The sequence below is a fragment of the Artibeus jamaicensis genome, unplaced genomic scaffold, assembly GCF_021234435.1.
Source record: "Artibeus jamaicensis isolate MK-2021 breed Jamaican fruit bat unplaced genomic scaffold, CSHL_Jam_final contig_387, whole genome shotgun sequence".
NCBI lineage: Eukaryota > Metazoa > Chordata > Mammalia > Chiroptera > Phyllostomidae > Artibeus > Artibeus jamaicensis.
Genome location: NW_026521812.1, coordinates 22,010,639 through 22,037,967, shown reverse-complemented (window position 1 = coordinate 22,037,967; position 27,329 = coordinate 22,010,639). Strand labels below are relative to the sequence as shown.

The 27,329-nt window shown below is 38.4% G+C and overlaps 1 protein-coding gene, 1 long non-coding RNA gene and 1 pseudogene across 4 annotated transcripts in view; 1 reads left to right on the top strand and 2 right to left on the bottom strand.

The window, feature by feature from the left end:
* The window catches only part of LOC119059428 (uncharacterized), a 53,913-nt gene extending 43,552 nt beyond the window's left edge, over nt 1-10,361 (top strand). For all 3 annotated transcript variants that reach the window (XR_008391557.1, XR_008391556.1, XR_008391558.1), the window contains one exon: nt 9,197-10,361. This is a non-coding gene — a long non-coding RNA (uncharacterized LOC119059428). The remainder of the gene's footprint in view (nt 1-9,196) is intronic.
* Nucleotides 1-27,329, bottom strand: part of AK9 (adenylate kinase 9) — a 113,970-nt gene that overhangs the window by 30,742 nt on the left and 55,899 nt on the right. The window contains exons 21-28 of the mRNA XM_037159042.2: nt 25,408-25,566; nt 22,832-22,918; nt 22,162-22,362; nt 21,107-21,228; nt 5,893-6,105; nt 4,505-4,765; nt 3,458-3,582; nt 702-921 (exon numbers count right to left, since the gene is read on the bottom strand). Coding sequence (XP_037014937.2) covers nt 702-921; nt 3,458-3,582; nt 4,505-4,765; nt 5,893-6,105; nt 21,107-21,228; nt 22,162-22,362; nt 22,832-22,918; nt 25,408-25,566 — 1,388 coding nt within the window. The remainder of the gene's footprint in view (nt 1-701; nt 922-3,457; nt 3,583-4,504; nt 4,766-5,892; nt 6,106-21,106; nt 21,229-22,161; nt 22,363-22,831; nt 22,919-25,407; nt 25,567-27,329) is intronic.
* Nucleotides 7,403-7,926, bottom strand: LOC119059426 (chromobox protein homolog 3-like; annotated as a pseudogene).

The window sequence follows — 27,329 nt, the reverse complement described above, 5'->3', positions numbered from 1 at the left end:
TGGTCAGAGCGGGAAATGGCGCCCCGCCCGCCGCCGCGGGGCTGGTCCAACCGCTCACTCCCTCACTCGCGCGCAACCAGGCCACCGCCTCCCCACTGTGTCGCTCCCCCGGTGGGCTGCTCGGCGGCTCACCAGGTCCAATCCTGGGTTTGGAACCCGCGTGACTGGATTCGCGCGCCGGATTCCGCACCGGTCCGACCGAGCCCTCCTTTGTAAGACCTCACCGGACACTGGTTTCGCCCCTTACCGGTCAGGCTGAAGAATTTGTTGTTAGCGGACTTCCGAAAAGTTCAGTTTTCCGTGTTCTGGTTGTGTTTTGTGATGCTAATATTTAGTTGTCCCTAAACTTGGTTGTGTGAGGAGGCAGGCACATCCAGCTAAACCTCCATCTTGGCGGAAGTCCTAATTCTCTGTGTTTTAAGGCCTGCTTCACTTGCTGTCTGTGTCAGACATAAGGATATTTGGTGCTACCACAATCTTTAATTTGCCTTAGAGAGAGAAGCATTAACATGTTGATAATCACTTAGGCCTCAAATAAATAACTTAACTCTTTAATTATAAGTACTCTTTTATATTTGATGAAAAGTGTTTTCATACTGACTGTGGTATTAAAATCAGAAACTGCATTTTTGTAAAGACCACTTTATAAATTGAATAGATGCTCAAAAAATTTACTCTCATATTTTTTACAAGATACATACCTTGATTTTTGCCTTCATTTTTTTAATGAGTTTTTTCCTGTTTAATTTCATATTTTGTTTCAGTCTCCACTTTTCAATTTCAGGAGGCAGGAGGCGATCAGAAATATCTTGATCTTCCACTTGTAGTAAAACAGCAGCATCTGGGAAAAATCCATGTTCCGCCAGTAACTGGGCTTCATCGGAAGATCGTGGGAAACCATCTAATATAAAACCTGTGGAGCTAGGTGTACATTTCACAATTTACTTAAAATATATTATAAATATTGAAAATGAAAAAAGTTGATAAATATCAACTTTATCAACTGTATCAACTTTGATACATCTTATCAACTTAAGATGTATGAGTAATTTAAAAAGTAGTATCTTTTAGTTCTTGAAATGTTTGTACTTATATAATAAACATGATGTGCATTCTCTCAAATGTATTAAATTAGATTAAAACTCTAACATTTTATACTTATATTTACAATATAAATAAGTTCTCTTTAACTGTAAGTAGCCTTAATATTTGATGAGAATTAAGAGAAAATAAATTCTCTGCCAGGGAGGAATGCCCAGCCTAATGAACGTGCCACCCTTCCTAAAAAGGTAGATTTGGCCAGCCCACCTTCACTGGGAATCCGCTCCTCAGTAGTTTTCCACTTAGTGATGCTTCCTTTCCTTAGACAATTCACACCCTCTTCTCTGGGTCCTTTTGTAACTCATGGCAGTTATTTGTGTATCTATCCTGGCTCATATGTATTAAGATAATTATAATCAAATAGGATTATCAAACTTGTTTGACTATGATGAAACTTGAAGAATCATGAATATAACTGGATTGTTAACACACTTTCATTGTGGAGTAACTACAAAAGAATCAGGCTTTTTGAGAACTTACCTTACTTAACTGAGGAAGTCAATAGTGGTCCCCTTTTGAATGAGAGTTTATCCTGCTCATCTAAAATTTGGTTGGCTTAAATATTTATATTTAAATATATGTTTTCTTCTTAATATGAACAGGAATATCATGAATATTTGATAGTTTCAGTCCTTAATTGGCATTAAAAATGTTTTCTCTCTTATCAATGGGCAAATTTCCATCAAATGGCTACAGTAGGTGTCCTTTTCTTTAGAGATGCCTTCAGCATCATCTCTTTTGTGAGGAACAATTTGATTCCTACTCTTACGGCTGTCACTTCTTTGTCTAAATCTTCACCTTTACACTCAACCTGTGTTTGGAATTTCAATTAGAATTTTCAAAAAGCTGCTTAGTTTCTCTATCTTAGTGCCCCTCAGTAGTTACATATGCATTGTACTGTCGAAAAACCTTATTATTGTTAATTCTTCCACACTGTTGTTCCTTCTGATTCAAACTATTCAGGTGGCAAACTTCAGAGACTTTTGGACTGCTCCCTCAATTCCTTCTTGGTCCTCAAAAAGACAAGCTAAGTCCTGGCATGCGCTTGTCTGTACCCACATCTCCATTTCTAACATTATACCTTTGTTCAGGCTCTTAGGGCATCTCTCCAGGACCAATGCAATGCCCTTTTTGGATGTGTCGATTCTTTCCATATTATAAAAGCAACAAATCTCACTATAGAAAATGTGAAAAATACAGGCAAGCATGGAAAATGCAAGATTATCTATAATCTCATGTTCCAGAGGTTACTGACATTTTGTTTTTCTTTCCAGTTTGTTCTTCATGTGTCCACCTCTCTATCATATCATAAATCATATTGCATTTTCTTTTTAAACTTACCATGAAATGACATTTCTTATGCTATTATGAATTCTTCATTGTAACATATTTTAATGTTTGTATACTATTATTATTTTATTTAGGCTTGTACAACTTTGCACTTAACTTTTAATTCTTTAAATCATATGCTTTTTAAAAAAATGTATGGTATGAGATCAGGAGCTAAATAATAAACAACAACTTATGACTGCTATTGCAGGCAATCTACCCAAGTTTACTACAACTACCGATCTAATTTAGGGAATAAGACATTACAATTAAAGTTGATGATCAATAATCCCCCTCACTCTTTTAGGCCAGGGACTAAGTGAAAGAATGTCCAGAGAAATGCTGGGACTGGCCAGTTATTTGAATTCTCTATGATACAGCTTCCTTATCTCCGAAATGAGATAATAAAAGTTCCATGCCATAGGGTAGTAGCAAGGATTAAGTAAATTAATATGAATAAAATATAGTAGAGCAGTACCTGGCACATAGTAAGTTCCATTTAAGTGTTTGCTTATCAGTACTGTGAATATTATTTCACTTTCTTCTGGTGGGTACCAACACAAGAGATTCTGGTTTAGGAAAACAAGGTGAAGTTTTAAACTTTGCTGACCTGGAGACTCTTAGACTTGTCCTGTGTGGGGTCAGGCTTGTTCTTGGCTTTTGGTTAAGGGATAACACTATGGACAGCTATTAATTGTTTTTAACTGTAATTACTAAAAGGTACATCATGGGTTTAGATCACGGATTCCAACCACAACTACACATTAGAATCGCCTGGGAAGCTCTCAGAACTACCAATGCCTGTGTGCCAACCTTATATCCTTAAAGATTTTGATTCAATTGCTTTGGGTTGAGGTCTCTGGCAACAGTATTTTAAAAATAATTCCCCCAATGATTTTAATGTATAGAATCAGTAATTTACATGAGAGTAAAATGCTTAAATTTATGCTGGATTACACTTTAAACTTTTGAGAATTAAAGGCAAATTAAAGTCTATGAATGTATAATCCTATATAACTTAAAATACCGTATTGGTTCCTTAAACCACCACTCAGAAAGAATTGCATCAAGAATTTCAGGAGGCAGTGGTTCATTTTCCATGATATTTAATCTGATTGCTTCTTCTTCTTCTGTAAATTGTACTTCTGAAGTCTAAATATGAAAACAAAACAAAGCAAATTTATTAACAATGATCTATTACACAGTTGATTAAAATAAGACTGGCTTTTCTCAGGACATTTTTTTAATATTGTTGCTTGTAAACCTTTTAAAATTTGTACTCTACTCTTTTCTTTAAGCCAATTTTAATATGGTTTTAAATATTAAATTATACATATTTAAGAGGAGTTACTAGCTATTAGCATAACTGATTTTCATATGTGGCCTCGGGATATCTGTCTTACCAATTTTTGTTAAAATCTTGTTCAGTTTATATCATAATCCTGTAAGGCTTCACTGATTTTTGTCATCTATCTTATAATGATTAAACCTAGTCCTGATTAAAGGGTGGGCTAGCTAGGTGGTCATCTGAAATACAATCTGTTACCATTTACAAGGGATCCTTTGAGAAACAAAGGGTCTAGCTATATCAGAAATGGTTAAAAGGGGAGTCAGAATGAAGAACTTCCTCTTTACAACCCTAGATAGAAGCCACCTAAGAGTCACACTACCTTTCTTATGAGGCATCATGAGAATTCATATCCTGAAATCCCCACTGGCATGAAGGCAGATTTTTATGACACAAGATAAAAAAAGGCAGAGAACATAATAATGAAAAACCTTATAGTCTAGGTCAGACATATCAAATAGTCCCAAGCAAATGCTACACAACACTCCTATTAGGGAAAACTTTTCTGATTTTATTGGAGCTGTGTGGAACTTGGTAATTTTATATTCTAGATTAGCAGTAAGATCTGTATCTAACATGTGAGGAGGATGACTCTTCAATGACTCTTAGGGGCTAATATTTTTCTTTTTCTTAGAAAATTTATAGTTTTATATTGCTTATATTCTACTTTCCAAAAGTAATACCAGTAAACACAACTATCCGCAAAGAGAGTATCAATATTACTACTGGCTTCTTTGTATTTTCTTCCTCAATCTTGACATTGGCCTGAACTGCAAGCTCTTCAAGTTCTTGTTTTGCAAGTTGTTCTTCCTCAGCATCTTCTTCAAATTCAGCTCCAATTTTCTTTTCAGTTTTGGGCATTAATTTTTCTTGGAGAAATTCTTCAAACTGAATGTGAAAGATGCCCAACTTTTCTGCTAACTGTCTCGCACAGACGGTTTTGCCAGAGCCATGGGGGCCCAGAAGGCATATTCTTAACGGAGGAGCCTGCCAGGAGGGATGGGTCGGGGAAAGGTGGGGTAAGGGAGAGTGAAGAAAAGAAAGTTTTGAGTAATTAAAAAAAAAGGTTAATTAACTGCCTCCCCCAAGACTGAATTATCACTTCATAAACTCAAGGATATTCTGACATTAGGATGTAAATTAACAGGATTCACTGCATCAACAATTGTTCTCTTTATCTCTGAGGCCAAAAGGCATTTGCTAAAATAGAATTTTTTAAAAGTTCTTGTTGAAAAAAATGGAAAGATGCTTTTTAGCATGATAAAAACATCTGACAACTTACATTAAAATGGTATGTCAAAATGATCAAGTGTTATGACATCTATATAGAAATACACAGACTTTCTATGGTATAATGTTAAGAGAAAAAAGATTATAAAATATTTGTGGTAAAATATACACAACGTAAAACTTACCATTTTAACCATCGTAAGTGTATAATTCAGTAGCATTAGTACATAAACAATGTTGTGCAACCATCACCAGCACCTCTCTACAGAACTTTTTCATCATCCCAAACTGGAACTCTGTACCCACTAAATAGCAACTTCTAGTCTCTCTTCTCCACCCTGGCAACCACTTTTTTGTTTTCTGTCCCTATGAATTTACCTTGTATGATACAGTATTTGTTCTTTCATGTTTGGCTTTAATAAATATTTTTTAAAGAAGGTAGAAAACTGGTCCAAAGGTGATAAACAAGTCAGGATAAAAATGTTCCCACAAATTTGGGAAAAGGTTGATTGTTCTATAGCTTCTTAAAGCAATTTTAAAGCAGTTCAGTTGATCAAGGACAATTCCCCTCTGGGAATACTCTTGCAATCTTGTGAATCAGTGACATCCTTTGCTCTTCAGAGTCAAGCAATCAGACACGAATTTGCCCCTGTAATCATGCCTCTCTGAGTTGAACCAAGTTAAGAGCAGTCTCACCTGAGTAATCTCCTTTCTACAGAGGATGTCAGCTCACTGAAGGCCGTGAACCTGTGAATCCCATACCTCCCCCAAATCCTATCTTATGATCAGCAGACTGCTCTGCTCAGAGACTAACTGGATACGGATATAGTAAGTCCCTAGAAAGTGCACAGGATCAATGATTAGAATAGGAACATAGTTTTCACCTTTAATGGTTCTTTATGAGCTACATACTCCTGAGGATATGCCAAAAATTTTTCTCTAGCCTCAGGACTTGAAAAGTAGTAGATCTTTTCTCGATATTTAGCTGCATCTTCTGTGTTGCCTGGTTGGAGGACGAAGTTTTCTTTGAGAACCACTGGACAAAAGTGCTTTGTGTCTCCCAAATGCCTTTTTTTCTCTTTCAATTTATCTTCATTCTAGAAATAGTTTTTAACATTTGGAGAATATTTTTAAAAGTATTTATATGCAATACTAAAGAAGGAATTAAAAAATAATATCTCTTAAATAATATTTAATCCATAAAAATACATCTTTAAAACAATTTGTAAAGGCCAGTTCTATGGCCTTTAAAAAATATATAAAACTATTCATTGACCACTGTTTACCAGTATTTACAATAAAGTAAACAATATACAGTTGGATAACATTCTGTTTACTACCAAGTTATTGTTTTTCTTGGCTTCTATTGAACCAGAAACCCAAATACTGAGACTGAGCCTACATGTGAGGAATGATCTGGAGGAAAAACATGCAAGTCAAAACTTTAGATTACAAAATTTGTTAACTCATTTATTCTAGCAGATCTAAATTGCCAAGGTCTCTAACCACCTGATTAGGTTTCCATGTATAAAGTCTTACACATTTCATGGTCAGAACTTTTTAGTCAATGTAACCCAGGGATTTTAACTTTTGGGAAAGGAACGTCTTACCAGATGAAACCTGTAAATAAGTCTTGCTTGATTAATTAAAACATACCAGGGTTTGCCCAGTTTTCTCATTTGAGAGGAGAGGTTGTTGGTAGTGATAAAATTTTCCTTTCACAAACTTGCATTTATAATTGTAGGTATGGATTCTGATGTAGCTGCTTTTAAATTGTCCAATTTGAGTTGCTTACATTATATTTAAGTTGCCCAATTAATCACAAGTTATCTATTTAATTTCAAAGGTTAAAGCTTCAGGAAAAATTTCAATTTAACTTGAAGTGATTTATTTCTTAGGTTGCTGAAAATGATGGCAGCCCAGAAACATGAGTTTATCTATGGTTTTGAAATGCTGTTTTTGTTTTTGTTAAGAAAAATAAAGGAAAACCATTTACATTTACATCTGTATACACACCAACCATCCCCCACAAAGTAAACAAAACACCCACGATGATCCTTAGGCATATATGGCTTAAACACAAATTCTGACTGAGTAACAACAATGGAGGTTCCCCCCAACATTTAGAAAAGATGCTCTCTAATGCAGAGCAAGGAATATACCGTGGTACCAAATGCTCTTTTCTGATGAAGGAAGCAACTACAGAAAGCTTTTGTTCCAAACTAACCAGTGCTGTAGATGCAACCCACCAACTACTCCCTCAGTACTACTTCAAAACAAACATATCAAACTTAATTTTTATTAGAATATAATTATTTCTTTATGCTAATAAATAAAAAAGCCAAGACCCAGATTTTTATACATATAAATACATATGAAAAGAAATGCAAACAATTATTGGGCTTTGTCTTCTAAACAAGAATGCTGAGTTAGAATCTTCATAAAAAGTAATTACAATTTGAAGACACTTCATATTTGCCTCTTGCCAGCACCAAGTCTGCTTCATCTCAGTCTTCCCATTTCGTGAGAAACATTAATTCTCCACTGCTGCCTATAGCACCAATTCTCCCTTCAGGATCAAGACCTCTGACAAAGCCTCTGGGTTTATCGGCAGCATCTCTTTCCTTGCTTGATTTGCTATCATCAGATTCATTATCAGATAAAGACTTTCTTTTTGTTCAATATTTTTCTTTACCAGCTTTTTGAGAATGAAGAAATGCTTCAATTAACTCTTGGACAATCTAAATTTCTTCAGGTTCCCAAGTACTGTCACCAACTGTGAATCCCTTCCACTTCAGGAAGTACTCCACCTTCCCGTTCACTGCGCATTGGTGCAATACTTTTTCCACTACAAATTCTTCAGGCTCTGCCTCTTCAACTTTTTTACACTTTCCATTCTGTTTCTTTCCCATCATTTGCAAAGTAAGTGGCCTTTTAAAGTATGTTTTGTTGATTATGCTATTCCATTGTCCCATTTTCTCTCCCCTTTATCTTCCTCTGCCCTGCACCCCCCTTCCAACAGCATTCTCCCTCCCTTAGTTTATATCCATGGGTCATACATATAAGTTCTTTGCCTTCTCAATTTCCTGTACTATTCTTAACCTTCTGCTGTCTATTTTGTATCTACCATTTATGCTTCTTATTCCCTGTACCTTTTCCCCCATTTTCCCTCCAGCTCCTCTCCACTGATAACTCTCCACATGATCTCTAATTCCTGTGATCCTGTTCCTGTTTTGGTTGTTTGCTTAGTTTGTTTTTATTTTGGGGTTCAGTTGTTGATAGTTGTGAGTTTGTTAGTTTGATAGTTTGTTGTCATTTTACTGTTCATAGTTTCCATCTTCTTTTTCTTAGATAAGTCTCTTTAACATTTCATATAAGGGCTTAATGATGATGAACTCCTTGAACTTGACCTTATCTGGGAAGCACTATATCTGTCCTCTATTCTAAACAATAGCTTTGCTGGATAGAGTAATTTTGGATGTAGGTCCTTGCCTTTATGACTTTGAATACTTCTTTCCAGCCCCTTCTTGCCTGCAAGGTTTCTTTTAAGAAATCAGCTGATAGTCTTATGGAAACTCCTTTGTAAATAAGTCTCTCCTTTTCCCTTGTTGCTTTTAAGATTTTCTCCTTATCTTTAATCTTGGGGCAGTTTAATTATGATGTGTCTTGGTGTGTTCCTCCTTGGGTCCAACTTCTTTAGGACTCTCTGAGCTTCCTGGATTTGCATGTCTATTTTCTTTGCCAGATTGGGGAAGTTCTCCTTCATTATTTTTTCAAATAAGTTTTCAATGTTTTGGTCTTCCTCTTCTCCTTCTGGTACCCCTATAATTCGGATGCTGGAACATTTAAAGTTGTCCCAGAGGTTCCTCAGCCTCTCCTCATTTTTTTTAAATTCTTGTTTCTTCATTCTGTTCCTGTTAAATGTTTATTTCCTCATTCTGCTCCAAATCATTGATTTGAGTCCCAGTTTCCTTCCCTTCACTGTTGGTTCCCTGTATATTTTTCTTTATTTCAATTTGTATAGTCTTCATTCTTCCTTTATTTTGTGGCCATACTCAATCATTTCTGTGAGCATCCTGACTACCAGTGTTTTGTACTCTGCCTCTGATATCTCCTTGTCACTTAGTTCTTTTTCTGGAGTTTTGATCTCTTCTTTCATTTGGGCCATATTTATTTTTTTTATTGCAGACTTGAAGAGCTATTATTCACTGCCCCCGTGTTGTTCCAGATCCGAAGTCCACGGTGTCTCTGGCCCTGCACATCTCCAGCCCGAGCCACATCCAAGGAAGAGGGGGCCTTGACCCATGCACTGGGCTGCTGCTCTGAGAAGAGGGTTGGCCTTTTAATTAGTTAATTTAAAAATCCGTTTTTCATATCCCTTTAAGTTCATATCTTAAGCTTCTTTATTTTCATAAAGAAAATATGCAGCACTGAGAATGAAGTTGCACCCAGCTCTCTACAGACATAGGTGTAACAAAAGACCCCAGGGTTTTCTACTCTGGGGCAGAATCAGTTTCTAAAATAAAATTAAGAAGTAAAAGCTGAATCATGGTTACAACTTCTTACCTATTGAAAATGAAATGTGAGATGCTTCATGATTTGCTTATTTGCTACTAAGTGGATATGTAATCAAATAATTTGAGCCCTGGTTGATGTGGCTCAGTGGATTGAGTACTGGCCTGCGAACCAAAGGGTCTCTGGTTCAATTTCTATCAGGGCACATGCCTAGGCTGTGAGCCAGGTCCCCAGTAAGAAGTGTGTGAGAGGCAACCACACATTGATGTTTCTCTCCCTCTCTGCTTTCCTTCCCCTCTAAGAGTAAATAAATAATACCTTAAAAAAACAAATAATTTGAAAATATTTTATTTCATTCCATTGGTAATTTGTAACTTATTTTCATTATGAAAAATAAAGAAACTATGTGTAAAGCCCTTTAAGAATCCTTGCAATTTATTTACTTAAAGAGTTCATTCATTCATTTTTAGAGAGAGTGGAATGGAGGGAGAAAGAGAGGAAGAGAAGCATCAATGTATGAGCAATACATGGATAGATTGCCTCTCACATGCCCCTGAACAGGGATCCGGCCCATAGCCCAGGTATGTGCCCTGACCAGGAAATGAACCAGCGATCCTTCAGGTTGCAGAGCAACACTCAGCTCACTGAGCCACACCAGTCAGGCCTACTGCAATTTATTTAAAGCAGTAGACGTACATTTAAGAAGTTTCTGTGGTATAAAATACATGCTTATGTAAAATTATTCAAAACTTCTCACAATGCATGAAGAATAAAATTTTTCTCTCACATTTTCCCTTCAAATACTATATTAACATTCTCCAAAGTGGGTAGGATCAAGGGTGGGATGTGAAGATGGCTGGGGTGGGGGGAGTGGTAGGGGGAAAATGGAGACAATTGTACTTGAACAGCAATAAAAACAAGTTTAAAAATGAAACATTCTTAATGGTTTTATGTGTACTTTTCCATACTCTTTTTTCTAAGTAATCCTACCAACATACATACAAAAATAGACATATACTTAGGCACAAATACATTATTTTTTAAATATAAATGAATATTTTACAAGATTACTACATGTCTCAATTTTTTGTCCAAAACAAGATACAATAAACAACTTTTGGTAAAGGTACAAAAATGATACTAATTTCTATTTTCTTGCACTACTCTACTACTCCTAAAAATTAAAAAAATAATTTATATTATTTGATATAATTTTAAGATTTTCAATTATAGTTGGCATACAATATTATATTAATTTCAGGTGTACAACATAGTGGATAGACATTTATATAACTTACAAAGTGATCACCCTGATATGTCTAGTACCCAACTGGCACCATACATTGTTATTATAGTATTATTGACTGTATTTCCTATGCTGCACTTTACATCACCACGAATGTTATCTTGTACTACTTTTGTTTAATTTTTGTATCAGGGTTATGCAAGTCTCATAATGAGCTGGGAAGTATTGATCTTCTTCTATGATGTGGATGGTTTTAAACAACATAGGAATTATCTAATCAACAAAGGTATATTAGAAATAACCTAAAACTCCCATTATTTTTGTTTGTTCAGCTTTTATCTTTCTTCCTAAGCAAATTTTAGTAACTCATATTTTGAAAATCTATCTCACCTTAATTTTAAAGTTAATTTATTAGTATAAAGTTCCTGTAATTTAAAATAACCCTCTTTTTTATCTAATTATGTATCAGTACTTTTTTTGTTTTCAGGTGTATTTGATTGCTTCTTCTTTTTACCTAATTTGACTTGACGGAAGTTTTTCTATTTTGTTGCCAGTGAACCAACTTTTAATTTTTGGAAATTAGGTCTACTGTTTTTATTTGCTCTTGTTTTCCTATTTCACTAATTTTTGCATTTACTCTCCTGCTTTCTACTTTCTGTTGATTTATTTTGTTGTGCCTTTTTCTGGGTTCCTGAGTTTAAGGCTTAATTAATTTTTCTAGGCTTTCTGATTTTTCAATAAATGCACTTATGAAGAGGGATCCCCCCCAAAAAAACTGGAATTATCTTCTGGTGGGTGGGCCCCTTGTAGTACAGGCTTCCCCTATCAGGTGTGTTCTAAGAACCCATCTGTATCAGCGTACCAGTTGGCATTGTTGTGAGAGGCTGCATTTGGCTTCAGTGAATTTTATTTTGAAGACTCCTTCAACTCATTTGCCCATTCAATGATAATGCACCTGCCCACACTGCACTGAGAGTTCAACGGTATTTGACAAAAAAGAGCAAGACTCCCATGCCCCACTCTGCTTACTCACCAGATCTTGCCCAGAGCTACCATTTTTTGTTTTCCCAATAAAAACATCCTCAAAAGGAAACGTTTCTCTGATGTGGAAGAGGTGAAACAAAAAATGGCGGAAGCACTAAAAGGCATCAGAATTGACAAGTTCAGACTTTTGGCCAGGATGGAGGTGTAGGTGGAAATACTTACCTCCTCACACAACCAAATTTAAGACTTAGAAACAAAAACACAACCAGAACAGACAGAAAATTGAACTGTACCCAATGAACCATTCTTCCAGATGGGTAAGAGGGGCGGAGTTGGCAGCCAGGAGAGAGGAGTCCCAGCAGGGAGAGGCAGTACTTAGCAGAACCGGGTGCAGAGAGGAATTGAGCAAACCTAGTGAGGCCCACAAGGTAGCTGGCCTGAACATGGACACACATTTGTGTGCAGATAAACCAGGCAAAAAACAGGCAGTGAGACTGACCACTCAACCCAGGGTCCCAGTGACAGGAAATAAAGCCTAAAACACCAATTGGAAAAACTTTCGGGGATTAAGGTGCCAGGAGAGACTCCAGCCTCACAAGAAAGTTCATTGAAGAGACCCATAGGGTCCTAGAATGTACACAAGCCCACCCACCTGGGAACCAGCACCAGAAGGGCCCAGATTGCTTGTGGGAAGCAGCAGAGGGGACCGAAATTCGAGAAAGAGAGGAACAAGCTCCATCACTCCCTCTCTGACCCTACCCCCACATACAGTGTCACAGTGCAGCGACTTGGGTTGCCCCGCCCTGGTGAATAGCTAAGGCTCTGCCACTCATACATAACAGGCGTGATCTGACCAAAAATGGCTCAATCAGAATAACAAATCAAAGCCCCAGAGCCAATACTTTTAAGCAGCAAAGAGCCAACCTATCAGATGCATAGCTCAAAACACTGGTGATCAGGATGCTCGCAGAACTGGTTGATTTGGGTCACAAATTAGATGAAAAAAATGAAGGCTACACTAAGTGAAATGAAAGAAAATGCACAGGGATCCAATAGTGATGGAAAGAAAACTGGGACTCAAATCAATGGAGTGGACCAGAAGGAAGAAAGAAACAAACAAACAGAAAAGAATGAAGAAACAAGAATCCAAAAAAAAAAAAAATGAGGAGAGGCTTAGGAACCTCCAGGACATCTTTAAACGCTCCAACATCCGAATTATAGGGGTACCAGAAGGGGAAGAGGAAGAGCAACAAGTGGAAAACTGATTTGAACAAACAATAAAGGAGAATTTCCCCAATCTGGCAAAGGAAATAGACTTCCAGGAAATCCAGGAAGCTCAGAGAGTCCCAAAGAAGTTGGACCCAAGAAGGAACACACCAAGGCACATCTTCATTGCATTAGCCAAGATTAAAATGAAGGAGAGAATCCTAGAAGCAGTAAGAGATAAGGGGACAGTCACCTACAAAGGAGTTCCCATCAGACTGTCAGCTGATTTCTCGAAAGAGACCTTACAGGCAAGAAGGGGCTGGAAAGAAGTATTCCAAGTCACGAAATGCAAGAACCTACATCCAAGATTGCTCTATCCAGCAAAGCTTTCATTTAGAATGGAAGGGCAAATAAAGTGCTTCTCAGATAAGATCAAATTCAAGGAGTTCATCATCACCAAGCCCTTCTTCTATGAAATGTTAAAGGGACTTATTTAAGAAAAATAAGATAAAAAATATGAACAGTAAAAGGACAGCAAACTCACAGTTATTAACAACCACATCTAAAACAAAAGCAAACTAAGAGGACAGCTAGATCAGGAGTGGAGCCACAGAAATGGAGATCACATGGAGGGTTAGCAACAGGGGAGTGGGAGGAGGAGAGGTGGGGAAAAGGTACAGAGAATAAGTAGCATAGATGGTAGGTAGAAAGTAGACACGGAAGGGAAAGAGTAGTGTGGGTAATGTAGAAGCTACAGACCTTATGACACGTGGACATGAACTAAAGGGGGGGGATGTGGGTGGGAGGGGGTGTGCAAGGTGGAGGGGAATGAAGGGGGGAAATGGGACAACTGTAATGGCATAATCAATAAAATATATTTTTAAAAATCAACAAATTCAAAAACTGTTTTGAGCAGTGGAAAAATGCTTTAAAAAGTGTATTTCATCGCCCTGGCTGGCGTAGCTCAGTGGATTGAGCGCAGGTCTGTGAACCAGAGTATCGCGGTTCGATTCCCAGTCAGGGCACATGCCTGGGTTGCAGGCCAGTTCCCAGCAGGGGACTCAAGAGAGGCAACCACACATTGATGTTTCTCTCCCACTCTTTCTCCTTCCCTTCCCCTCTCTCTAAAAATAAATAAATAAAATATTTTAAATAAAAAAAAAGTGTATTTCATCAAATGGAGAGTACTTTGAAGGTTTAAATATATAGGAATAAATACACGATTTTTTATAAATCTTGTTTTTTGAGGGCTCTCCCCTCATATGTGTTTATCTGTGAAATCATCACCACAATCTGGATAATGAACATATTCATCAATACCACAATTTCCTCATGCCTCTTTCTGGACCCTATTTGCCTCCTACCTGCCCCACCCCCCAGGCAACCACTGCTGTTTTCTGTCAATATAATTACCATGCATTTTCTAGAGTTTTATACACATGTAATCATATAGTTTTGATTTATTTTTTGGTCTGGCTTCTTTCTGTTAGCATAATTATTTTGAGATTCATTTAGATGGTTGCATGTATCAGCAGTTTTTTTATTTATTTACTTTTTGCCATGTACTATTCCAGGTTTAATTACCCCAATTCCTGATGCTTAGATCCTATTCAACACTACTCAGTGGGCAGTGGGAACAGGCATTATTTCTGCTCTTGTGTGAGATCTAAGTACTGGTCCCACTAATCTCATCAGGTGGTACTTCCCCAAATCCAACCCCTTTTAGTGCATCTTCTTCAGAAAGACTATTGAGATTTTAATACATATCTTCCCAGAATTTTTCTTATAATGTGGTATACATGTTTTGCTTTTTTCTGAATAGCGCATTTCTTCCTTTTTTCTAGTAACATAACCTTCCTCCCTCTTCTCATGGAGAATTGCATCTTCCACATTCTGAGGAGCTCACATGGACCAGATGATCACAGTAACTCCCTACCTCACAGTCATTAGGTGGGCATGTTACCAAAGTTGGTTTAGTCATACTAAGTCTTCTGGTTACTGTGATTAGTCAGGACAACTGACTGAGACAGGAAAGCAAAGTTCTTTCTTGCTATTTTTCCAGGTGGATGTAAGGATAGTGTTCTTTTGCCTCCTAGGTCAAAATTTCTAAGAACTTCTGGTAGCTATATCTGCTTTGTTTGAGAAAAGCACCTTTGCAGATATAATTAAGGATCTCAAGATGATATGTATAATTTACTATCGGGGGGGTCCCTAAATCCAACAATGAGTGTCTTTATAAGAGGAGAAGACAAAAGAGGAGAAGGCCATGTTCAGACAGAGGCAGAGATGGGAGTTAAGCAGCCATAAGCTATAGATTGTCTGGAGGTACCAGAAGGTGCAACAGGAAAGGAAAGATTTTCCCTAGAACCTTAGACAGAGCAGTACCCTATTGACACCTTGATTTCAGAATTCTTACCTTGAGAACCACGAGGGAATTGACGTCTGTTATGTTAAGCCTTTCAGTTCATGGCACTTCCTTTCTTTTTCTTTTTTTTTTATTGATTATGCCATTACAGTTGTTCTATTCCCCCCTTCATTCCCCTCCACGCTACCCCCCATCCCCACCATTACTCCCCCTTCAGTTTATGACCATGTGTCTCAAGTTTTTTAGATTCTATATTTCCCATACTATTCTTGCCCCCCATCTATTTTCTATCTACTGTCTATGCTACTTATTTTCTGTACCTTCTCCCCCCTTCTCCTTCTCCCACTCCCCTGTTGCTAACCCTCCTTGAGATCTTCCTTTCTACATTTCCACTCCTGATCTAGCTGTCCTTTTAGTTTGCTTTTGTTTTAGGTGTGGTTGTTAATAACTGTGAGTTTGCTGTCCTTTCACTGTTCGTGTTTTTTTAACTTCTTTTTCTTAGATAAGTCCCTTTAACATTTCATATAATAAGGGCTTGGTGATGATGAACTCCTTCAACTTGACCTTATCTGAGAAGCACTTTATCTGTCCTTCCATTCTAAGTGAAAGCTTTGCTGGATAGAGCAATCTTGGTTGTAGGTCTTTGGATTTCGTGACTTGGAATACCTCTTTCCAGCCCCTTCTTGCCTGTAAGGTTTCTTTTGAGAAATCTGCTGACAGTCCGATGGGAACTCCTTTGTAGGTAACTGTCCCCTTATTTCTTACTGCTTCTAGGATTCTCTCCTTCATTTTAATTTTGGCTAATGTAATTATGATGTGCCTTGGTGTGTTTCTTCTTGGGTCCAACTTCTTTGGGACTCTCTGAGCTTCCTGGATTTCCTGGAAGTCTATTTCCTTTGCCAGATTGGGGAAATTCTCCTTTATTATTTGTTCAAATAAATTTTCCACTGTTGGCTGTTCCTTCCCCCCTTCTGGTACCCCTATAATTCAGATGTTGGAGCATTTAAAGATGTCCTGGAGGTTCCTAAGACTCTCCTCATTTTTTTGAATTCTTGCTTCTTTACTCTTTTCTGTTTGGCCATTATTTGCTTTCTTCTGGTCCACTTCATTGATTTGAGTCCCAGTTTCCTTTTCATCGCTATGGGTTTCCTGTGCAATTCCATTCATTTCAATTAGGTTCACCTTCATATGTTTCTCTAATTGTGGCTATAATCAACCAGATCTGTGAGGATCCTGATCTCCAGTGTTTTAAACTGTGCGTTTGAGAGTTTTGCTATTTCTTCATTGCTTAGATTTATAGGCTCTTGGGCTTTGAGATCTTCTTGAGCCATTTTTGGTCTGTTTGCGCCTGTTAAGTATGAGGAGCGGAGCCTTGGACTCCCAGGTCACTGGGTTGTGATGCTGTATGTGGGGGCGTGGTCAGAGCGGGGAAAAGGTGGCCCCCTCTGCTGTTTCCAGCGGCTGTGTGAGGAGCAGAGCCTTAGGTGGTTCACCATGGTTGGGCCACTCAGAGTCGCTGGGCTATGACGTTGTATGTGGAGGCGGGGTCAGAGCAGGGGAAATGGTGGTGCCCTCTGCTGCCGCTGGGGGGCCTGCTGGGTCCAGTCTGATCGCTCACTCCGTCGCTTGTCTATCCCCGCACGAATATGCTACCACAGTCAACCCACAGTCCTGCTCCCTCGCTGTTTCCCGAGGTCGCTCGCTGTGTGCTCACTAGGTCCAACCCTGCACCTGGATTCTGCGCGCCTGAGTCCATCTGACTGAGTTTTCCTGTGCAACCCCGCTCCGCCAGCTGCTGGTTTTACCCCTCTTACAGGTCATGCTGAAGAATTTGTTGTTAACAGACTTCCGAAAAGTTCAATTTTCTGTGTTCTGGCTGTGTTTTCTGTTGCTAATATTTAGTTGTTTCTAAACTTGGTTGTGTGAGAAAGAACAGCGTCTCCACCTATCCTCCATCTTGGCGGAAGTCTTTTTCTTTTTAAAATTTTACTTTATTTTGTATCATTTCAGTCTTTTACAATGCATATGTCTTACTTTTTAAAATTATATTTTATTGACTGTTCTTACACTGGTCCCTATTTTTTCCTCTTTGCGTCACCTCCACCAAGCTACCCCCACTCCCTCAGGCAATTTCCGCACCATTGTTCATGTACATGGGTCATGTGTGTAAGTTCTTTGGCTACTCTATTTCCTATACTGTACCTTATTTCCCCATGGCTATTCTGTAACTACCTATTTGTACTTCTTAGTCCCCTCACCTCTTCACATGGTCTCCCCCACCCCCTCCCACCTGGCAACCATCAAAACACTCTCCATATCTGTGATTCTGTCTCTGTCCTTCTTGTTTGCTTAGTTTGTTTTTTTAGATTCACTCTTAATAGACATGTATATATTGCCATTTTATTGTTACTGGTTTTGATCTTCTTCTTCTTAAATAAGTCCCTTTAACATTTCATATAATAATGGTTTGGTGAAAATGAACTCCCTTCACTTTTTCTTGTCGGTGGAGCTCTTTATCAGCTCTCTAATTCTAAGTGATAGCTTTGTTGGGTAAAAAAATCTTGGCTATAAGTCCCTGCTTTTCATGACTTTGAATATTTCTTCCCAATCCCTTCCAGCCTGCAAAGTTCCTTTGAGATATCAGCTGACAGTCTTACGGGAACTCCCCTGTGGGTAACTAACTGCTTTTCTCTTGGTGCTTTTAAGAGTCTCTTCAGCTTTACCCTTTGGCATTTTAATGATGCTGTGTCTTAGAGTGGGCCTCTTTGCATCCATCTTATTTGGGAGACTCTGCGCTTCCTGCACTTTCATGTGTATTTTCTTCACCAAATTAGGGAAGTTTTCTTTCATCATTTTTTTCAAATGCTGGGGGGTTTCCAAATCTTGATCTTTGTTTTCTGCTTCTGGCACCCATATGAAGCAAATGTTGGAACAGTTGAAGTTGTCTCAGAGGCTGCTTACACTATCTTTGGGGTTTTTTTGAATTCCTTTTTTATCTTGTTGCCTGACTGGTTCTTTATTTCTTCTTTATGTTCCAAATAATTAACTTGATTCTTGGCTTCATTTGCTCCACTGTTGATTCCCTGTAAATAGTTCTTTATTTCAAGTAGTGTATTCTTCATTTCTGACTTGATCTTTTTTATGCTGCTGAGGTCCTCACTAAGTTCCTTGAGCATCTTTATAATCAGTGTTTTGAATTCTGCATCTATCAGATTGCTTATCTCCATATTGTTTAGTTCTTTCTCTGGAGTTTTGATCTGTTCTTTCATTTGGGCCATGTTTCTTTGTCTCCACATTTTGGCAGCCTCCTTGTGTTTGTTTCTATGTATTAGGTAGAGTTGCTATCACTCCCTGTCTCAGTAGCAGGAATAATGTAGTTAGTGCACTGTAGAATCCAATGGCACAGCCTCCCCTATCACCCAAGCTGGGTACTTGAGGCATGCCTTTCATGTGGGCTGAGTACACCCTCCTCTTGTAGTTGAGCCTTGATTGCTGTTAGCAGGTCAATGGGAGGGATTTACCCAGGCCAGTCAACTACAAGAACTGGCTGTAACCACTGACCATGAACCTCTGCCCTCCGCAGAGGATCAGCTATGCACATGCAGGGTGGTGGTGCTCTAATGTGGTCTCTAGCTGTCCACTGGGTGCACTGGCTCTGGGGTTTCACAGGTGGTACAGGCCAAGGTAAGCCCCGACCTGTGTTTTGCCCAGGGCCACCCTGTTTGAGTTATAAAGCAATCTGAGATGGTTACTTGTGCTGGGTTTGGAGACTCCAGATGAAACCAAGCTATAAATCTAGGCTGGTAGCTGCTAGTGCTGGGCCTGGGCCACTTAGCAAGAGGTATGGGGGCTGGAGACTCACTGAGGCTGTCTGTTTCTTGTTTGAAAAGATTTAGGAAGTTGTGAATCATGAGTCAGATCAGCCATTCATATGGAAAAGCCACAGTTAACAGCTATAAGTTGGGTGGGACAGAGCCTCAGGCGATTTCCAGGGTGGGACAAATAGGCCAGGTTGATGGAGTTTAAGATATGGCACTCACTGTTTCTGTGGTTCTGTGCGTGGAGCATTCAGAAAATGGAAAATGGCCTCTACCTACTTTTCTGGCAGAGAGAAAGCAGTCCCCCAGCTCCCTCCTTGATGCCAGACACTTCAGTTCCTCCCCATTGCTACTGGTGCCTTTAAAGCTGCTACCCTGGTGCTGGAGCGCAGAGGAAGTAAGTTTGGGTAAGTTCGTGTGCGACTTATTTAAGAGGAGTTGCTTGGGACTACAGATGTTTCTTCCACTGAGTCACTCCCCATTGGTCTTTGCAGCCAGAAGTTGTGGGAACTTATTTTCCTGGCACTGGAACCCTGGGCTGGGGGGCCTTGTGTGGGGGTAGGACCCCTCACTCCTGAGATATCCCTCCCAAATTTTATCTACCACACATAGATGTGGGACCAGCCCATTCTGCATCTCCACCCCTCTTCCCATTGTGGATGGATATGGTTTCTTTAATTCTGTAGTTGTCAGACTTTCATTCAACTTGATCTCTGATAATTCTGAATGATGGTTGTTCTATACTTGAGTTGCAATTTTGATGTGTTTGTGCAAGGATGTGAGCGCGTTTACCTATGCCACCATCTTGAGTGTAAGTTTTGGCACTTTCTTATGGTATCCTTAGGAAACTAATATAACAGGAGGGAGTGGTAAATTAGGGAGAGTGGGAGTGAGGAGAGGACATTGTTATCAATGAAGACCTTACCTGAGGTCTTCATCACATTGAATATTACAGATAGCCTGAGACTTGTCTGCAGATACAAGAAAGAGACATTGATTTTGCAGAACAGAACGAGACATGAAAGAATGGCAGAAGAAGGATGACTAAAAGAAGAGAATCTAAATATAGGAAGGACAAAACCTGCATCTATTAGCCACCTGACTTAAGTTCTCAGCAGCTCCTTAGTGATAAAGTACTGGAAGTTGTTGTCTGAATCAACTTTGTTGATTTGACACACACATATTTGGGTTTAAACTTAATTACAGCTGTCTGTTTATCCAACTTATTACATCATTTTGTTTCATTCATAAAGTCCAAAATTAAATGAATCACTTCTTCATTTATTATTGATAGAGGCCTGAATGGGGTGGCTATCAATTAAGAATGGTTATCAAAATTCTTGTGACAAAGGAGTAGATTGTTTGCTACAATGAGTCATTCCTGTTTGAAAATACCACTCATTAGTATCATGCAAGCAACTTCTCAAAGTTGCTATTACTGTATTTTACTTAAAACACCCACTTCTAATTAATAAAAGATTTCTGTTTCTCCCTGGCTGGGTGGCTAGTTGGATGGAGTGTTGTCTTGTACACTAGAAAGGTTGTGGGTTTGATTCCCTGTCAGGCCCCCCAGGAGGCAACCAGTTCATGTCTCTGTCATATCTATGTTTCTTTCTCTCTCTCTAAAATCAATAAAAAGATAAATAAAAACATATCCTGAGGTGAGGATTAAAAAATTTAAAAAAATACTTGTCCCTAATATCTATAGATTTGTCCATGAAAAATTTCTTTATCAATTTCCCTTTTCTTTTTTCATGGGTGTAACACACTGCCTAAGCAGCCCTGGCATTTCAGGGATTAAGGGATGCTGGGGTGGAAGCGAAGTGTGTTGAACATGTTTATATATAAAATTGAGTAGGCCTGCTTATTTTCCTGAGGTCCAAGAGTGCTAGTTCCCATTCTGGATATGTGCACTCTCAATGTGATGTGACCAATGTTAAGCAGCAGTAATAAAAGACTCATACCTCTTCCTCTTCCTCTTCCTCATCTTCCAGCTCCTCCTCAACCTCTGCTTCAGCATGAAAGTCCTCTGTTTCTTCCTCATAATCTTCTAAATTTAATTCCCATCCAGCATGCTGGAAAGGTCCTGTAAGGGAGGGAGGGAGGGAGGAAGAAAGGAAAATACAAACAAACATTTGGAAAGATATTTTTACAATAAAATGATATTAGCAATATTGGTTTGGCCAAGAAATCCTAAGTTTTTTTCCATAAAATAAAGATACATTTTCATTATCACCAATAACTTTACTGATTTGGATACTTTGAGTATGTCAGCTATCTCCCACATGGTATAATGTGGATTATTCTCAGTTAATGTCTTGATTTGCTCACTATCAACTTCAACTGTTCTACAGGACCATGGAGCGGTGTCAGTGAGAAATCTCCAGCACAAACTTCACAAATTACTTTTCACGCGTTTGGTCAGTCACAGTACCTTCTCCATACACTGAACAAATCGTTTTTTGCACTTAAGCTGTGTTTTTACCTTTCTTGAAATAATAAAGCATAATATGCCAAAAATATTGCTTATTTTATTCCACCTTCAATATTAAAATGGTCACACAAAAATTCACCAATTTTGATGTCTTTTAAGTGCATGCTGACACGACAGCTGTCACAATAGAACCTAACAAAATTGCTTCTAATGAAGTTAAAGATAACTAAGCACTACCAGCACCATCTTATGGAAAAAACCAAATAAACTTTTTGCCCAACCCAATACTGCAGTAGTCTAAGGTTAGGAAAATTAACTGCAGTGACTGATCTCTGACTATAAATGTGTATGCAAATTGGCCTTTAGAAATTCTTTAAGAAACGACTGGTCAGTGCTGTTTGTGCATCACGACTGTTCTGACCGGCTGGCGCCTGTGCTATGAGAGTTGTTAAATACTTCAAACATTATTCCTGGGTGTATCGAATGTTTTACTTTATGGACCATCAAGGAAGGCTTTAAACTTGCACAGTGCTTTTAATAATGTCACTTGCTCTGGACAGTAAATGTTAGGATTACAGCCCTTACTTTCCATTGTCTCAACTACTTTTTGAAGTAGTTCCTCTGGAGTTTTGCCAGCAATCTCCAAGTAGAAAATTTGAATGGAAGAGTCAGTGAATGTTCTTTCTAGAGATTTCCACATGGTGATGAAAGATTTTATCTTCTCTTTAATCAGTTCCATTTCAGGAACATCAGGATAAGCGTCTTCAGGAAACTCAGGTAGTTCAACTTTTGAGTAAAGGTGAAAGGAAAGAAAAAAAGAGGCTTCAAATAAGGTATTTTACCCATATTGCCAAAATGATTTATACTTCATATTTTTAAAACATATGAAAGAAATAAATATGTTGTTCTCAACAATAAGGTACATTTATAAATTCATATTTTAATCATGCTTCAATTTCTTATATTGGCTAGATAAATTATTATTTATAGAATTAGTTAGATAGTTAATATGTATTTCATATGGCATCTTTAACTGTTGATAAAATGTATAAAATTTGATGAACAACAGTGTTATATGCTGCACAGATACACTTTTAATGAAATAAGCTAAATCAGTACAATGCATCAACTGGCATACAATGCAAAAAGAAATAAGTAGGAAGTTCGTGCTGTGCCTAAAAAAGGGACTACACCCTTTGTAGGAGAATATGAAAAGCACTTTCATGCACTAACTATTTTTATTTTACACGCTCACCTGTTTCAGGTAATTTAGTTTCCAGGCCCTCTTTGGGTTCTTTTGGAATTTCTGTTCCAGCTGTAGTTTCCTCAGTAGGCTCAGATACTTAGAAAATAAATCTAATAGTTAGCATTTGAATTTTAAGACATGGTTTCTTTATGAAAGTTTCAGCACAAAGAAAATTTCAAAACACAGTTTAAATTGTATATATTATGTCTAAATGAAAATATAGTTCTAGTTAGAAAAGAAAAAGTATAGCATAAAAATACCTAATAATATAAAGCAGAAAGTGAAAAATATTCTTAAATATAGTAAAAGACAATGACCAGAATAATATCTGACACATGACATGTTCAATTCTGACCGGTAACAGTCATGTATGTCTACAGCACTGAACTAGAGCTGACCCTAAATGGAACAGGAGGCTGGCTGTAGATCATCCTAAGAAGGTTCCCTGGGAGAAACAGTAGGGAGATAAAAAGCAATAAAACTAAATAATCTCCTAGACCTGTAACATTATTGTGAGACACTGTGAACACTAGAGCCCTCTGGTTTAATGTTCGATGTGTTATATTTAATGAATTTCTATTACTTATTTGTTTTTGGTATTTTATGGCCTGTCTTCTTGAAAAAGGCAGGTGGGTAGAAGAAGAGTCAGCCTAACTGTACTGAAGAAAATGCTGAAGCCCCTGAATGGGAGCAGAAGTCAGCACAGGTGTGGGACTCTTCAAAGGAGATGGCGTTTTATCCTGCTAGCTCCTCTGTTGGGCACAAGGGATATGATTTTATCCTTATTGTCCCATAAAGTTAGTGCCCATCCATGTGGTAAAAATGATCGATGTTGAACTTGAGATTTCTCAGTGTGAAAATTCCCATTAGTCCTGTTTCTTTTACCAGATGACAGCAGGTTCCTACTTATCCCAGGCTGGATTTGGCTGCAGGTATTTGAAGACCTTTAGTTCATAGCACTAGTTTCTAATCCAATAGTAACTGTTCTGGGAAGCATTTATGAGCCTCACTCCCACCATGGTGGGGTACCCCATCTTGCTGCTTTAAGCCCACTTCCCAGTCTGGAGAGTGACTTTCACTGTCCAAAGACTTCTCTTTGCCCTGCCCCACCCACCTCTGCAGCAGGGCTGGCTCCATGTGTGTGTGACCTGTGCAGTTGTATAGTCTCTCACTGAGAATGGCCTCACACTTACTGTAATGCTCTGTGGTTGTCAATTTGGAATTTTTAATAATTTAATCTTTAAACTTTGTTTTGTAATTAAAACCCAAAGGGGCCCCAATGGAACAACGGAGCATGCATATGAGCAGAGATAGGGACAATATCTGTTAGCCAGTCCTCTCCATCTCATTCTTATGAGAGTTCCTGATGGCCCGTCATGACTATAGAATTCCAGAGAACCCAAGATGTGTGGGAGTGCTTATGACTGAGTGGTGAGGGCAGGCACGCAAAGATGCCGACAGACCCAAGCGACCATGCTTTCCTTTTGAACTGGGGCTTGCTTCAGATGCAGGAAGAAGGTGACAGCATTCAGAGAGGCATGAATGACCAAGGAACCCCCATAGCCCCTCTTACTCATATCACTTTCCTCTAGTAAACACTTAGGCTGAAAATGGTGACACAGAATGAAAGGAAAGATAGGGCAACGCAGTGTTCCTTTTCCTTTCAGTCTTTCTTTACTCATTAGGAAGTTAAAGGCAGAGAGTGTTGGTATATGTGCATATTAAGAAGTGAAATAAAAAGCTGAGTTAGTTTTGTGCACAAAACTTATCAGTATTATGGTAAGAATGAAATACCTATGTATGTATGAGCTGTAAAATATGAACTGTGTTAATTTCAGTGATTCTTTTTTTTTTTAGATTTTATTTATTTTTATTTTTAGACAGAGGGTCAGGGAGGGAGAGGGTCAGGGAGGGAGAAAGAGAGGGATAGAAACAGCAGTGTGTGGTTGCCTCTCAAGCACTCCCCCTACGGGGGACCTGGCGGGCAACCCAGGCATGTGCCCTGACTGGGAATCAAACCAGTGACCCTTTGGTTCACAGGCCAGTGTTCAATCCACTGAGCCACAGCAGCCAAGGATAATTTCAGTGATTCTTTATATGAGTTAAATACTCTTATATTTTTATTTAAAAATGGTATTGTACAATATAAATATGAGTGGTAAAATTCATGCTAATAATTTAAATTTTTAATTTTTCTTTACTTAGAATGACATTTATTTGTTAGAATAACCAATAAAAAATCACTCCATGACAACTTGTAAGAGAGATTATGGAAGAAAAGAAAAAGCTTTATATTTAGTACCTTTAATGGCATTTCCCCCCTGCTTTTTAAACATGCCCCACAAACGACGTAGACAGGCCTGTCCCTGAGCACCGAGCTAGGGCAGAGCAGAATCAGCTCTTCTACAGCACTCCAAATCATGTGATTCAGAGTAACGTGGCTTGGATGTTATGGCTGTTCCGTGGGGGCTTATTCTCCATTGTTAGCCTGTTTCCATTTGTTTAACATATACACACACATGCACACACGAACACAGCAATGGACATGAGCAGAATTAAGGGCACAGCTCTCAATGAAGTCTGACCTGATTCAGATTCTGTTTCGGGAATCTCGGACACTTCAGACTCCTCAGGTAAGAAGCCCTCAGTCTCCTCGGCTACCTCAAGGGCTTCAGACTCTTCAGGAACATCAAGCTCCTCACCGTCAATCTCCTCATCAGCATCAGGGTCAGTCTCTTCCACTTCTAGAAAAAAATGAAAAGTAGTAAATTATCATTCAGGTTAAGTCAGCAAATACTAATTGGGGGCTAGGCACTCTAATAAGTGCTGAGACCCAAACGAAGAATCAAGAGTGGTCCCCTGCCTCCCTGGGGGATGGAGTTTAATGAGGGAGAGAGAGATATTTTCTATATATTTTACCTATTAAAATGTAGTGGTAAAGGATTCTAATTATATACTCAGAGTTCTACAGGAGCAACCAGCCTAAAGGTTCATTTAAAAGAGAAAATGTTTTTAGCAGCCCCAAATATTGTGACAGTAAGAAACTGGAAACATCTCAAATGTTCCTTCAATAAGGGAATGGGTAGAGTTGCACCATCTGATACATGGCCACTACAAGACGTGGCCATTGAACACTTAAAATGTGGCTATCAGGAAATGTGATGTGAGTATAAAATATACAATGGATTCAAAGATTTGGTATGGAAAATTGAATGTAAAATATATCGATAATTTTTGCATTGGTTACATGTTAAAATAGTACTTTGGATATACTATACTAAATAAAATTCATTTCACTTGTTTCTTTTTACTTTCTATGTGGCTATTAGAAAATTTAAAGTTACATATGTGGCTTGCACGATATTTCTATTGGGTATTACCAGGCTAGACTCTGTATTTTCTCATAGCTAATAATGAATAATAGAGTGTTAATCAATACATTGAATGGAAATTTTAAAAGCATAACTTCACATCTTCAGTATTTGCTGATGACCATGTAGTTGCTAATGAACAGAAAAATATGCATGGAAATCTTTCAGGAAGAAGATGAGGTGAGCTGTGGAGTCAGAAAATCCATCTTCCCAATTCCTTTAATAGATTTCTGAAATTGACTGAAAATAAAGGTAATTTCTCCACAAAGATGATGTGAAAAAATAAATGAACTTGATTTCTGGATTGTTGTGAAAATTCTTTCCTTTCAGTGAGTGCCCTTCCAGGAATCACATTCTAGTGGTGAGCGATACCTCTGGTACCTGAATTTTAATAGAAATCTGGGTGATTAAGTTCCCGGAGGAAAGCATCCTGAAGTGTCCTTACATCTCGAGGTCTGACCAGGGCTGTACAGCATGTGGCTTTCAAGTATGTGACTTGGAATGTGGTGAATCTGGTGAATCTTTGGTGTTATATGGTGAATTTTATGGTGATGAACAAGAGGAAGAAGCAGAATTTGCTGAAACCTACTAGGGTTTGGGATATAGTTCTGTGCTCTACACCAGAAACTCAAAATGTCTTCAACTAAATATCTTTTTTGGTTTAAAAAAAAAAAGGTGAAAAGTTCTACTACTTTTTTCAAGAACCCTAGTGAGTAATCTGAGTACCATGTAAGTCAGGATCGGATTGAAAAGTGTTCTAAGATCCTCCACTATCTGTGATTTTGACTAGTATGTGTTGTATAGTTATCTATTGCTTCATAATAAATTACCCCAAACCTTAGTGTTTAAGACAACAATAATCATATCAAATGTTAATCCACCCCCCCAAAAAAAACAATGATCACATATTATATTTGTAGTTTCTGGGGTCAGGAACTCGAGCATGGCTTGTTGATGACTCTGGCTCTGGGTCTCTCATAGAGTGAAGTCGTCATAAAGATGTTAATCAGGGCCACAGTCATCCGAAGCCTTCAGTAGGGCCAGAGGATCCACTTCCCAGTTGGCTACTTAAAGTCAGAACTGAGGTCCTTAGGGAGCAGAGATAAGCCCTAACCAACAAAATTGGGTGCACACTA